Here is a 12,423-nt window from a genome sequence, read left to right on the forward strand (position 1 = left end):
CGGTCTACGGACTTGCTTCGCCATATAGGCTAAACGTGTTACATAGAATAATACAGAAAATAACGATTAACATAGCATACGGAACAAACAGCAACTCCATCAGCCACTGTGAGCTGATGGCAGAACATGGCATATTTGATGTTAAACAACTTTCTCTCTCAGTGGTGTTTAGGAAGCATTATTTTGATGAATCCCTTAAAACAAACACAAAAAAAACGTAAAAACGCGTGATCTGCGCTAGACTGAGACATTCGTTCGGGCTAAAGCATTCATGAACTATGGTAAAGGAACGAGATCATTTTATGTACCGTTCTACTTTAATAAAATAAAAGTTCCCAAAGTATCGTCATTCAGGAAAATAAACGATTTTGTACGTCGCATGGTTATGACAAGTGGCTGGGAATAGCAGAAGAAAACCATGCGGCAGGTCATTTTTTGATGAACTTTCGCTAACAATTGTATAAAACAGACTAGATTAGATTAGACTAGATATTGTGTTCTTTCTATGTGTATTGTGTTCTCTTTGCTTGGTGATTGGTGACTGCTACTCTTCCAAAACATTGACAACTGTATGTGATAAAATAGAGGGTTAGGCTGTACATACATTTTGCTGCTATAATATGTCTTTGCTTAAACTATTGCTCCTGCAGGAACAAATACTAGAAATTAGCCGAGCCATGGGGGAAAAGGGAGAGGGAATGGAAGGGAAGAGGGATTGAAAATGTGTACTTGTATTATGCCTTGTTCAAGGCAAATACACAGCGGTCCGCATAAGAGTATCAATGCTTTCACGGACTACAAGTTGCTGTTTGTGGCACATATAAGAAATTTAATTTTGCTATTGCACTTTAAAATTTTTTTCTCTCTTCCTATTGTTTCCTCTGTTCCTAGAGCACAAGACTGTGTCATTCGGGCCAAAGCACTGCCCAGTCCCGTCCAAAAGCATCATTGCTTTGGCGGACTGACAAAATATTTGATTGTATGTTTTATGTTGCAAGAAAGAAAGAAAGAAAGAAAGAAAGAAAGAAAGAAAGAAAGAAAGAAAAACTGGAGGACGCTTAAGCTTCGCCTTCAAGAGTGGAACGCGACAGCGTTCCCGTCGACCCGCCAAGGGTGTAAGACAATGGGCTACGGCGCAGCGACTACGCGCCCCACATCGGACGCGGTGAGCGTCGAGCAACGCAGCGTTCGGCGCGACAACGAAATGTGCGCCTGAGCAAGCGACGCACGCCTGAGCCTTAGAAACAGCTCGTTTCTAAGGCAACACCGCGTTCACTAGAGGCGCTTTTGTACCGCTTTGAAGCATCGAACTCGTGGCTCAGTGGTAACGTCTACGCCTCACACTCCGGAGACCCTGGTTCGATTCCCACCCAGCCCATCTTGGAAGTTGCTTTTTATTTATGAAGTGCCTGCAGTGATTTATCACTCACGCCAACGCCGCGGACGCCGACACCGACGCCGACGACACCGGCTTTTCTGCGACACGAGCTCCTTAACGCTATCGCGTTAAAAGCTCTCAGTGCACGGGCTCGCTCCACCGGCGTCTATCCGGCTTAAACCAGTGCGCGCGCGCCAGCTAACACGCGCTTTTGTTGCGAGAGGACACGAATATCAAGGGCCGTATTTGCTAACGATTATTTTTTTAAATCATGTCATACCGTCTCGCATATTGCAACACATACGATAGCACATAGATTGGCTACGTGATGCGACAAATTATATGACATAAATGCAGTCTGTTTGGAACATATGTCGCAACGTCCGCGATCATTTTATGCAGCCACTCGAAGTGGGAGATAAGTGAGCGGCATAAAGCAAAGGCTAGCCGACGGAATGCAGCCTCCTTCGACAGCTGGTGATGCGACAGGTTGCATGTGTAAGCGTCTACTCAAGCCACTCCAGTTCATCCCTGGGCTTTATTTTAGCTTTGTTTAATACATACATGTAACAGCTTGCACATAAATAAATATGCATTGCAATGTATATAGTTCAGCTTCTACAACAGTGCAGGAAGAGAAAAGAAAGAGTGAACATACAGACGTCAAATCAAATGGGGCAGGTGCAAGCTGCCCGAACAAGACCCACTTGTCGGTCACTGGCGCTCAGATTGAGCAAACGTTCTTCGCATAACCCTCTTCTTTTATAATGCCCAACCACGATGGGTTTGACGCACGGTCGCGGTTTTTTAGTGAAGGGAACTCGACACACAGTTGCTGGCGATCGAGCATCGCGAGAAATCACAAGTCCATCCCGTGTCCAAAAAAGAAAACGGAATGCAGTATACCACCATCATTTTGACACGACGTAAGACGACTAAACAAACAACGCAAGCTGAATTTCACGCGATCAAACCGGATAGCACAGGCAGCAACAAGGCGACGACGGGGAATGTTTTCCCACACAAATACTCTCGCACCGAGCGCCCCGAATGCTTCCTCATGTCCACGGCAGGGGGTGCTCACTTTTTTATAAAGTGTCCATTTTCTTTTAACCTTCGTGAAGGCCCCCAACAAGTTTTGTTGAATAAATAGAGGAAAATAAAGAAAGCACAACGAAGTAGTGACAGCGTTCGCGATGCCGCCGACGTCACAGCAGGCTATAAAAAAAAATGTGTTTCCGGCCCCATGCTGGGTTCTTCCTAAATCTAAGTACGGCGCCTGGTCGCTACGAATATCACAAAACTGGGGATAATACTGCGCATCTTAATAAGCTTTGCTCTAACTATAACAAACTTGCCTCGCAGCGTTTGAGGCTATGTGGTATCCAAACCATGTTTCGATGTCGAATTCGTTTACAGACGCCGGTGGTGGCGGCCCGGTTTGCGCAGTGATCGGATCTGAAGCTCAGCATCACATGAGCAGACAGAAAGTTTGTATCAGGACTTGGAAAAGCAATGCGTGTGTGGGGGACGCTCTGCTCACGCGTCTCCTGATGTTATTTTCCACGCATGGCTCTCGCGTCTCCTGTATTCCGGCGCCTCCGCGTAGCTCAGCGGTGGCGGCGGTCGGCGTGGTTGCAGCATATTGCGAGAGATGGGGCGACTGTGTCGCTAACGCCACCTAACACAGTGGCTACTAGGGCGCAAAAGGGAGTAGGTGTTCCTTTTTGGCTTGGGGTCAGCGAGCTGGATGGATGTTACGCGCGCTCGCCCGCCGTTCGCGGGACCATCCTGCGAAAGGCTTACGAACAGGACACCGGAATAGATTAATGCGATCGTTCGAACGCGCCACCATTCGCGTGACCGTACACGCAGACGATTAGGCGGCGTTGGTGTCCAGCATGAGAGCAAACATCTTCGCTCGCTATCCGGTCGCGGTGAGTCAGACTTCCTCGATTTGGGACGCGTTCATCGGCATGTTCTATGGGTTGTGGTTCGGCTAGCAGGCATTAGTGCATGAAAGGTGCAATAAATGTCCTTGTGATTGTTTGCATTACTGTGTGTTGTGGTTACTTTCGCCCAATAACACCCTTGAGAACTTACACGTGCTATGGTGCCATCAAGTCTGTTGCCACTGTACCCGCACGTTCGTTTTCATCCAGACCGCACTGTCCCGGTAGCCACTGGATTTTAATTTCGTGGTCCCTTTGTTGTGCATTGTTCAAAGAGAGAGAAAGGATGCAAGGAAAGGCAAGGAGGTTCACCAGACGTAGTTCCGGCTGGCTACCTTGCACGGGGGAAGGGAGTAGGGGATAAAAAGAGAAAGAAAGCGGAATGGAAAGAGAGAAGGAGAGACAATCACAAACAAACCGCGTACGCTATAGAGCGGTAGGGGGTGGCCTTAAAGTCTATCGTGAGGTCCCGTAGACCACAGGAATCTTAATAGCGCGAATAAAGTATTATGCGCGGATTATCTTTGGGAGAACTGGCCTATATAGCGCTTTCAGTTCTGATAGTGGACCATTGTCCAATTGGTCCATCAGTCGGCACATCACTGGCCTCTCGGCACTATAGCGCGGGCAGACGCAGATAATGTGTGCGAGCGTCTCTTCACAGATGCATGTGTCGCCCGTGGGGCTGTTGGCCATTCCAATAGGGAAGACATAATAGTTGGTAAGTGCTACGCCTAGCCACGGACGGTACAACATGGTCTGTTCACGTCGTGTTAACCCAGGTGGTAGGTAGATGCATCTGTATATCCGAAGACAAAGAACGCAAACGGCACATGGTGTAAACGTTCCAGTCCCACATGGGGATAAGTACATCCACGGGACATCAATTGCAGGCCAGCCGCAGCGTCTGTTTGCGAAAGCGGAATCAAGACACATTGACTACTTTCATGTGCAGATCAGGCGGGTTCGTCTGTGCATTGTGTAAAAGGTCTGCAATGTCTGGGGCTAAAACATAATGAGCGTCTCGAACTAGAATGTGCGCATCTCTGATTTTGGATGCAGCCTTAAACTGCCCATTCACGAGACAGCTAGGTGGTCGCAAACGAATCTGACTGCCTTTCGGTTGGCAATGTCGGCAGCTGCTGACGTTGATCTGTCGTCCAGCTTGAACTCCCATGTAGTAGCAAGCTGTGGAATGACGAAAGCTGCTGTTGTGTCAGACGATATGACTCAGCTGTCAGTATAAATGTGGATATGTGGCACAAAGCGTACGTTATGGATACTTGGCACAAAGCGAGCTGCCTCAGGCCCAGCCTCAATGCGATAGAAGCAGTCAAACCCCACCGAAGAAAATGATCACAGAAAAATACAAACGATAATATTTCGGGGACTTAAAGGGACTCTAAAGGGCAAGTATTAAGCCAAGCTAAGGTGATAGATTAGTGCTTGAGAATCTCGAAGGCGCCAATATTATCACGCACAGAGCCTTAGTAACCGAGAAATTGAGGTAAACGCTGGACACAATTAGAGACCCCTCCGGGACATTAAAGAACTTGCCCGATGACGGAGGCACTCCTGATTGAATTTTTGTTACTAGTACTCAACGACTCATTATAAAAACGTCATTGTATTGCATTATAAGACGAGAAAGAACCCCAGGTGGTCAAAATTCCCGAAGTCCCCCACTATGGCGCGCCTCATAATCATATCGTGGTTTTGGCACGTAAAACCCATCATGTAATTTTTTTTCTGGCTGCCGGCGCAGCGACACAGGTGATAACATCGCAGATGTTTCCGTGGGAGCAGTAGGGACCGTGGAAGAGGCTGATCGGCATATATTTAAAATCTCGAATGCACAGCGCCTCAACAACCGCAGTTGAACGCGAGTGGCTCAAAGGGCGCCAGCGACGCTCGACGCCCCTGCAATCGCTATGAGTATACGCCGCGCTCCCTAACGCGTTTTACGCTAGCCTAACCTAACGTTAACCTAACCCAACGAGGAACGCAATGCTTACGTAACCCAACCTAAGCTAACGTTAACCTAACCTAACGTAAGATAACGTGGCCGAGACGCAAAGGCAATAATCCACAAGGCGTAACCGTTGCGAGAATACGCCGCGCACGCTAACGCCTTTTACGCTAATAAGACGTAACCTAAACCTAAGCTAACCTAACCTAACATGGACGAGACGCAAAGCCAATTATCCTCATGGCGTGACATAAGGCAATCGCGTTGAGCCGTGGTTGCTAAAGCGATGTGCATTTATTTCACTCAAACGGAACCACTCAAAATGCTCGAGAAAAGTCCAGGAGAGCAGGCCCGGCCTATACTACGGCCCTTATCGCTCCCCAGGGAAAATCAATGACTTTTTTTTTAAGGTTGAGGCCGTAAGGCGCGACAAAGTTGTAATCCGGCATAACTTGCTCAGCACCAGCGCTGCACGCGTGAGAAAGTCTATCCGACGCACCTTCACACACAGCGATCACCAAAGGGGGTGTAAACAAACTCGAACCCACTTCGCTATGCCGGCACGCCCAGAGACAACACAACACGCGCGAAGAAACTTGACCGTAGGGCCTAGGCAGAGTGACGTTAAAGGAGTGTACACTCTTAAGCAAACGTGCACCCTTTGGGGTGTATATTTGCCACACAACAATAATCGTCATCTGTCTTACTTGCGTTTCCTTCCTTGAAAACGCAGCGCTCGCTACTTTCCTCTCGAGAATGCTCTGTCATGCTGATGACGGGCATGCCGTTCGTGACTTGGAAGTACAGGGCTCGCCGCGTTAAAGAAAGGAAATGCAGACAAGACGGATGACGATTATCGTTGCGTGGTAAAAGTGTGTAATTTTGCTTAAGAGTGTAAGTCACTTATACACTCTAAAGAAAGGGACTGCTAGCGACTCCTTTTGATGCAGAAAGGAGCGGTCTGCTCTATGAATCCTGGAGAGGTTTGCCTGGCGGCAGGCGCAACATGTTGCTCCCAACGGGAATGCTGAGAAATGAAACGATGCGAACAGCGTACCTGTCACAGTCACGTAGCATACACAAAACACGCCACGCGCAGCACGCCGTGTTAAAAGCACAACACGCACAGCAATTGAAGGATCGCGTTAAAACCAGTGTCTCCCAGAAAGGTTAATAACGCCTTCGTTGCACGGGATGTACAGGCGGCGCCACATCACGGACCATGCAGGCACCTGTCGCAACTCAAGGCACGGTACTCTCTGATGTATGCACATTCAGTGCGGGCATTTACTTATTTATTCATTTAGATTACCCTCAGGGCCCAGAAGGGCGTTACGGAAGGGGTGGGTACAACAAACAATAAATGAGATACAATACGTTCCAACAATTAGTAGTATTTAGAGCGATAAACTCAAAATATGACTAGTTATCGCAGTCTTGAAAGATGATGCATCCTCAACGCAGGTTATGGAGGGGCAAAGGAACCTTATTGTCAAATACATCTCCCAACCTTCATAACGGTGCGAGTTTATCTATTGCGCAGAAGTCTGTACGGATTCGATCGGAAGTACGCGAGAACCATGAAAAATGGTGTTATTTATATGGAAGCAGCTTCTGTACTTCCACGAAAGGATTCGCCGGTAAAGCACGTGCACTTGGGATGCCGCGAAGGAGCAAAGATCCCCACAGAATACCAAAAGACATTCGTGCACGATTAGGCCATCACTGACAGATCTACGCGAAGCACGACTGCGCGCTCGCTGTTCGGGCAAGTACAGCGGGAGGAAACAAGAGACTCATAAACCTGCTGCGCAGATGAGCGACCCTGTAAGTTGCAAACGGAAATCCTGAAAAGCTTTCAAAAGGAAAAGCGTTCAAAGGCACACGATGCCACGAGCGGAAATTAATTTGGCGATTTTTGACGCATCTTTTTTTCTTGTCCTCACTATACCGACGCTGAAAGAAGAGCCTCAGATGATGCCTCAGCCGGATCGATAGCTATACACGTGAGTGGAGGGCATAACGTGCGGACTGCTTCGAGGCATCGCGATGGTGCTTTTGGTGCGGTTGATCATCAGTGGGCGGCTCTCCTCATCGCATTTAGCAGTATGGAAAACTTTCGTATATAGACTCGGTAGGATTCGCTCATTAGAGTGAGGTTAAAATAGGGTGCAGAAGGGTTTGGGTGCGAGCTAGTTGGTACGGATCATTCATATTTAAAACAGCGCGAAAAAAAAAAACACGGACAAGGGAGGACACAGGACGAGCGCTGACTGCCAACAACACCTTTATTGAAGCCTGGGCAAATATATACAATTTGCAACGCTCATAAAGAGAGCGAAAGAAGAAGGGGAAGGCGTGTCATCGTCGGTCAACTCCTGCTGCGCATGCGTCGATAACATTAAACCATATAAAAGTAACCATAACATGGTGGACACAGGCCAAACTGATTAACTTCTAAGGAACTTAAGTTCTTTATCACAAAATGCTATTTAAGGGGAACTAACGCAGGTGGCTCCTGACTGATACATTGAACATTCCTCAAAGATTTTTCTGGCCATCTGATTGCTGTACCTTTTCAACACACGTGTGTCGTCAAGGAGTGGTGAACAGCCACATTTTGCACAATGAACAGCCAGATTCCTGCCAGTCTTAAGCTTGGCACAATGCGCATGCTGACGCAAACGTTCATTGATACAGCGTCCTGTTTGCCCTATGTAAGTGCAGCCGCAAGAGGTGGGAATGGAATACACTACATTGGTACTGCAATCTAGAGGCTTGGTTAAAAGAGGGAACTACGAAGACACCTCGTCAGCGTGCCTCAAGTTGCTCGCAAGGCTGGGCCAACATTTATTACGCAATCCACCTGACAATATATATATATATATATATATATATATATATTTGTATATCTTAGTCTCTCCTACATGCGCATGCATAAAGCCCTTCCATGAAAGCGAACATGTTCGCTCAAACACTGTCAACCCCGCGCTCGTATATCAACGGGTAGGCAGTGCAGCAGAGCGCAGCTGCACACTGACCACCTCGAGCTCATTGCAAAATACCGCGACGATTGCGAAAACGCTGCGTTTTCGCAATGTTACGCAGCGTTGCGCAATTCGCACTACAAAACCTAAGTGCATAAAATTATCAGAATGGAATCAGCGACGCGTGGGCACGACAACATAAATAAATAAATAAATAAATAAATAGATAAATAAATAAATAAATAAATAAATAAATAAATAAATAAATAAAAGAAGCACGCAAACGTGTTTGGGCTACACAACCGCGATAAAGCGCAGTGCTTGGTTAGCGCATCAATCGAAATGAAGCGCAAGTCGCTTATCACTTTTTTTTCTTCTTTTTTTCTATTTGTGAGTGTAACTTCCACACAGCGGCCACCCACATGGTAACCACAATCGTGCTACATGCCCTTTTGCCAATAGTGTACACACCACATTTCTCGTGAACGGAGTAAACAAGTAAACAACTCGTGTGTGCCATGTCGTGTGTCTACAGTCCGTACGCATTATGTCCCAAGCTCTGGATAGTCAACGGAAACATCGAGAGCCTCAAAACACCCAGACAACATTAGGCACTTATAGAGGCTAGAAATGCTTTTTTTTTTGTTCGAGAGCTCACCGACCTACGTTACAGATATTGACATCACTCTGGCAATCCCGGGTGTCCACTTGACTAACGCACACTATGTGTGCACGTGTGCGTAGCGTCGGCACTGCTTTTATTCGTTGTTTTCGTGCGCATACACCTTGCCTTTCCTGGAAGTAAATCACTGGTTGACAATTTACCACCGGTTCTGTCATTTATGGCTTTTTTTCCGTGTTCAAACGTTCCGCGGAAAAAAGTGTATCCTTTGTACCCAAACCAATTATAGCGCAACTACCCTACCCTTACCCGACCCTTGTCTATATTACCCTTACCGCTATTTAAAGTCACTTATTATTATGTTCTTGTTGTTTTTTCACTTCCGAAAAGAGGACGCACAGCTGTTTCCGTTTAAGAGGAAACTTTATAGCTCGGTTGCTCCTATCTAAATACATGTAAAAGGAGAATTCATTTTCCTCGCCGACCACTGCACCAAGTTTGACGAGGTTTGTTGCACCTGAAGAAAAAAAAAAAACTTAAAATCTAGTGACTGCTGTTTTCGACTTTTTTATTTAGGTCGTCAATTTTTGATTAAAGATTGGTAAAAATCGCGAAGTTTTGGAAAACGATACTCTCGAGTTTACAGCTCTGTCTTTCGGCAATGAAAAATGATATCACAATTCTGTGCATTGCATCTAACAGTACATCTAAAGCGCACAAAATTGATATATTACACATGAACCTGAAAGAAATTTAGTAACATGGAAATGCAGCTTTTGCAGAACCCTTGTACACAACGTAACGAATTCAAATTTGTCCGTTTTGAATGATCTAATGGATGACGCTTACAGAACCGCCATATCTGTTCTCTATGCAGAGCTATTAATTTGTAAACTTCGTGCATCTATATTTCTCGCACTTTGGAATTTTCGAAAATTATCTTAACGAAAGTCAGGCCCTATTTTGATATTCCGCTGCGGACAGTCACTAGAATTTACCTTTCTCTCTCAAATCCAACAGATTTCGTTGGAATCGGCGTTCCAGGGGTTATCTCAGAAAAGCGTTTCTGCGTTTTACGTGTATTCGAATCGGCCGCGTCACGAGTTGGGCCCCAGCTGGAGCTTCCCCTTACGTTGGACTTCCTTCTACTGACCGAGACAGACGTGTAAGCTGTGAATGTTTTCTCCTATAGCCTCAACGGAGTACCGCTGCACTTCGAGCCCCTTCGAGACGCTCCGCGAACCGTTTCGTCCCGTTACACAACCGCGGCGGCGAAACGATCGCTGGAGCGTTCCGAGAGTTCCAGCCCCTTTACCGCGGCGCCGATCGAGCGCAGCGGGCTTTAACCCGAGGGCGACGTGGCGGAACCCACCTCGAAGATAGACGTGACGCGCAGCTTGTACAGGACCGGAATGACGACGAGCGTGACGACGGGCACGAGCAGCGGCGCCGACACCAGGCTCCAGGCGTAGTGGAAGCCGTGCGCGTAGTAGTGCGCCCCGAAGCCGATGACGCCGATGGCCGAGATCATGGAGGCGAGCACCGACATGGCCAGCGGCAGCGTGCCCATGGTGCGGCTGCCGAGGAACACTTCGTCGGCCGTGGGCGCCTTGCGGACCCGGCGCGAGAAGGCGAAGTACAGGCCCAGCCCCAGGTTGGCGGCCATGAGCACGCCGAAGGTGACGTGCTCCACGTTCGCGGACATTTTTTTTCTTTTTTTGTGGGTGTTTTTTTTTTTTGCCGTCGTTCGGTCTGGCGAGACGGCGATCCCACCTCCGCGGTGATGTCGAGGGCCTCGGGTTTCAGCGGACGACGTCGACGGCGATCGTGTTCGCAGTCAGCCGCGGAGGACCGGCGTCGTCTCTGGCCACCTGCGACTCGACGTTCGGTCCATTTATGCCCCGCACAGGCGCGTCGAACACTGGCGCTGCCTGCAGAGTGTCGCACGATGAAAAAAAGAATAATAAACAGACGAAAGAAACATGTGCACACATACCGAGGTCGGCCGGATGCACTGCAACGTGTATACGGTATCGAAGACATGCGTCGTTTTTCTCGCTATTTTCAGTTTTTCCGGGTTCTTTTTTTTTCATAACACTCGGGTGGTTGGGAAAGCACGCAGGTTGTGAAACAGGTGCACTTAAATGTGACAAACACACGAACCGAGGCAGGTCATTCCTATTACAGTTATACATCACCTAATTAATGCAATTAAGGAAATGGATGGGTGGCGCAAGGTGCGCATTGTCTTTTATCAAAAGTATCCTTCTTTGCAGCAAAGTGCCACTGCTTTTACTGGACGCGTTCTTTCCAACCAAATTCAAACACATATCAACAGTTGTTGCTGCGCTAGTTGGTGTAATACGGCGTAATAAAACCAGGAGAGGAAAGTGCGTCACTCGCATCTAAGTTTATTCATAGCAGACAGGTAGACTTTGGTGAACATTAGTTTTCTTTTTTTTTCTACGCCACATGCAGAACTGTTTTCCATTGTTAGGGCATGCATTGAGCAAAATGGCGTTCCCGCTTTCGAGAGGGCCGCAGATGCATCTGCTGATAACCTCATGACCTTGCAAGAATTTCATCTTTGTTCGACGCTTGTTTATTTCAATACTCACGTTTACATCCAACGTACGGATATCTTTTGTGCTTTAGTGCATAAAACAGCGTAATTTCCTAAGAGGAGTAACTGGAACGCCAGTGCATTTCGTCGGACACCTTGAAAATGATAACCACGAAACTGGTGCAGTACAGAAAATCTGCTTCAAGTGGACACGCCTTAAGAACTCACCGGTTGTAATTCGTGAATTGAAATGTGCGGCGTAAAGCAATTAATTAAAAGTTAATTCGCGTAATGTTATTTATTCAGTTAAACGTTTTGATTTCTCGCAGAATGGATGGCCGCCTCATCGAGTAATTTAGATCAAGGGTTAGAATTGTAAATTTCGCTTACTTGCGGCAAGGTATAAATTGTGTTTTTCTTTTCTTCAAACAATTTTTGATTATGAAAGCCTACAAATGTTACTCAAATTACGTCACTACACATGAAATATCTGCCCAGGCGCATATTGTTTGCCTGAAAAACTGAAACACTCAATTTGATAATTTAAATAATTGTATTAATCAGCTTCCAAGTCACCAACGTACGTTACGGCACATGTTTACATTGGAACGTTGAAGGGAATCATCACAAAAGGCTTAGCGCCGCGTTTTTTACGTTTCAAGATGGTCGAGTAGACCGAATTAACCCCAGCGCAAAATGATTCGTTCAGTGTGTCGGATTACGCACGCGGCACCGGCGAAATGCGGCTCACGAACGAAAAGCTTTGTGAATTCAGTGTCTGGGCCCTGTTGCGACTCGCCCAACGATGACACGTAGACGACGGCATTTCTCTATCAAGGGAAACGGGAAGTATTGATGAGCGCTATGGTAAGTGCTTCCGTCGCCCAGTCGTTCCCCAAGAAGACACTGGCCTATAGCAGCAAACCTTTGCAATCCAACACAAGGCGTACCC

The 12,423-nt window shown here is 47.1% G+C and overlaps 2 protein-coding genes across 3 annotated transcripts in view; one reads left to right on the forward strand and one right to left on the reverse strand.

Moving 5' to 3' along the window:
- The window catches only part of LOC142570818 (sodium-coupled monocarboxylate transporter 2-like), a 119,489-nt gene extending 108,670 nt beyond the window's left edge, over nucleotides 1–10,819 (reverse strand). Inside the window, exon 1 of the mRNA XM_075679137.1 lies at nucleotides 10,281–10,819. Within this exon, the coding sequence (XP_075535252.1) occupies nucleotides 10,281–10,613 (333 nt within the window). The 5' untranslated portion in view covers nucleotides 10,614–10,819. The remainder of the gene's footprint in view (nucleotides 1–10,280) is intronic.
- LOC142576427 (zinc finger CCHC domain-containing protein 24-like) overlaps nucleotides 1–12,423 on the forward strand; it is a 239,965-nt gene that overhangs the window by 201,517 nt on the left and 26,025 nt on the right. The gene's annotated exons all lie outside the window — the stretch shown is intronic.

The sequence above is a fragment of the Dermacentor variabilis genome, chromosome 1 (assembly GCF_050947875.1).
Source record: "Dermacentor variabilis isolate Ectoservices chromosome 1, ASM5094787v1, whole genome shotgun sequence".
Lineage (NCBI taxonomy): Eukaryota > Metazoa > Arthropoda > Arachnida > Ixodida > Ixodidae > Dermacentor > Dermacentor variabilis.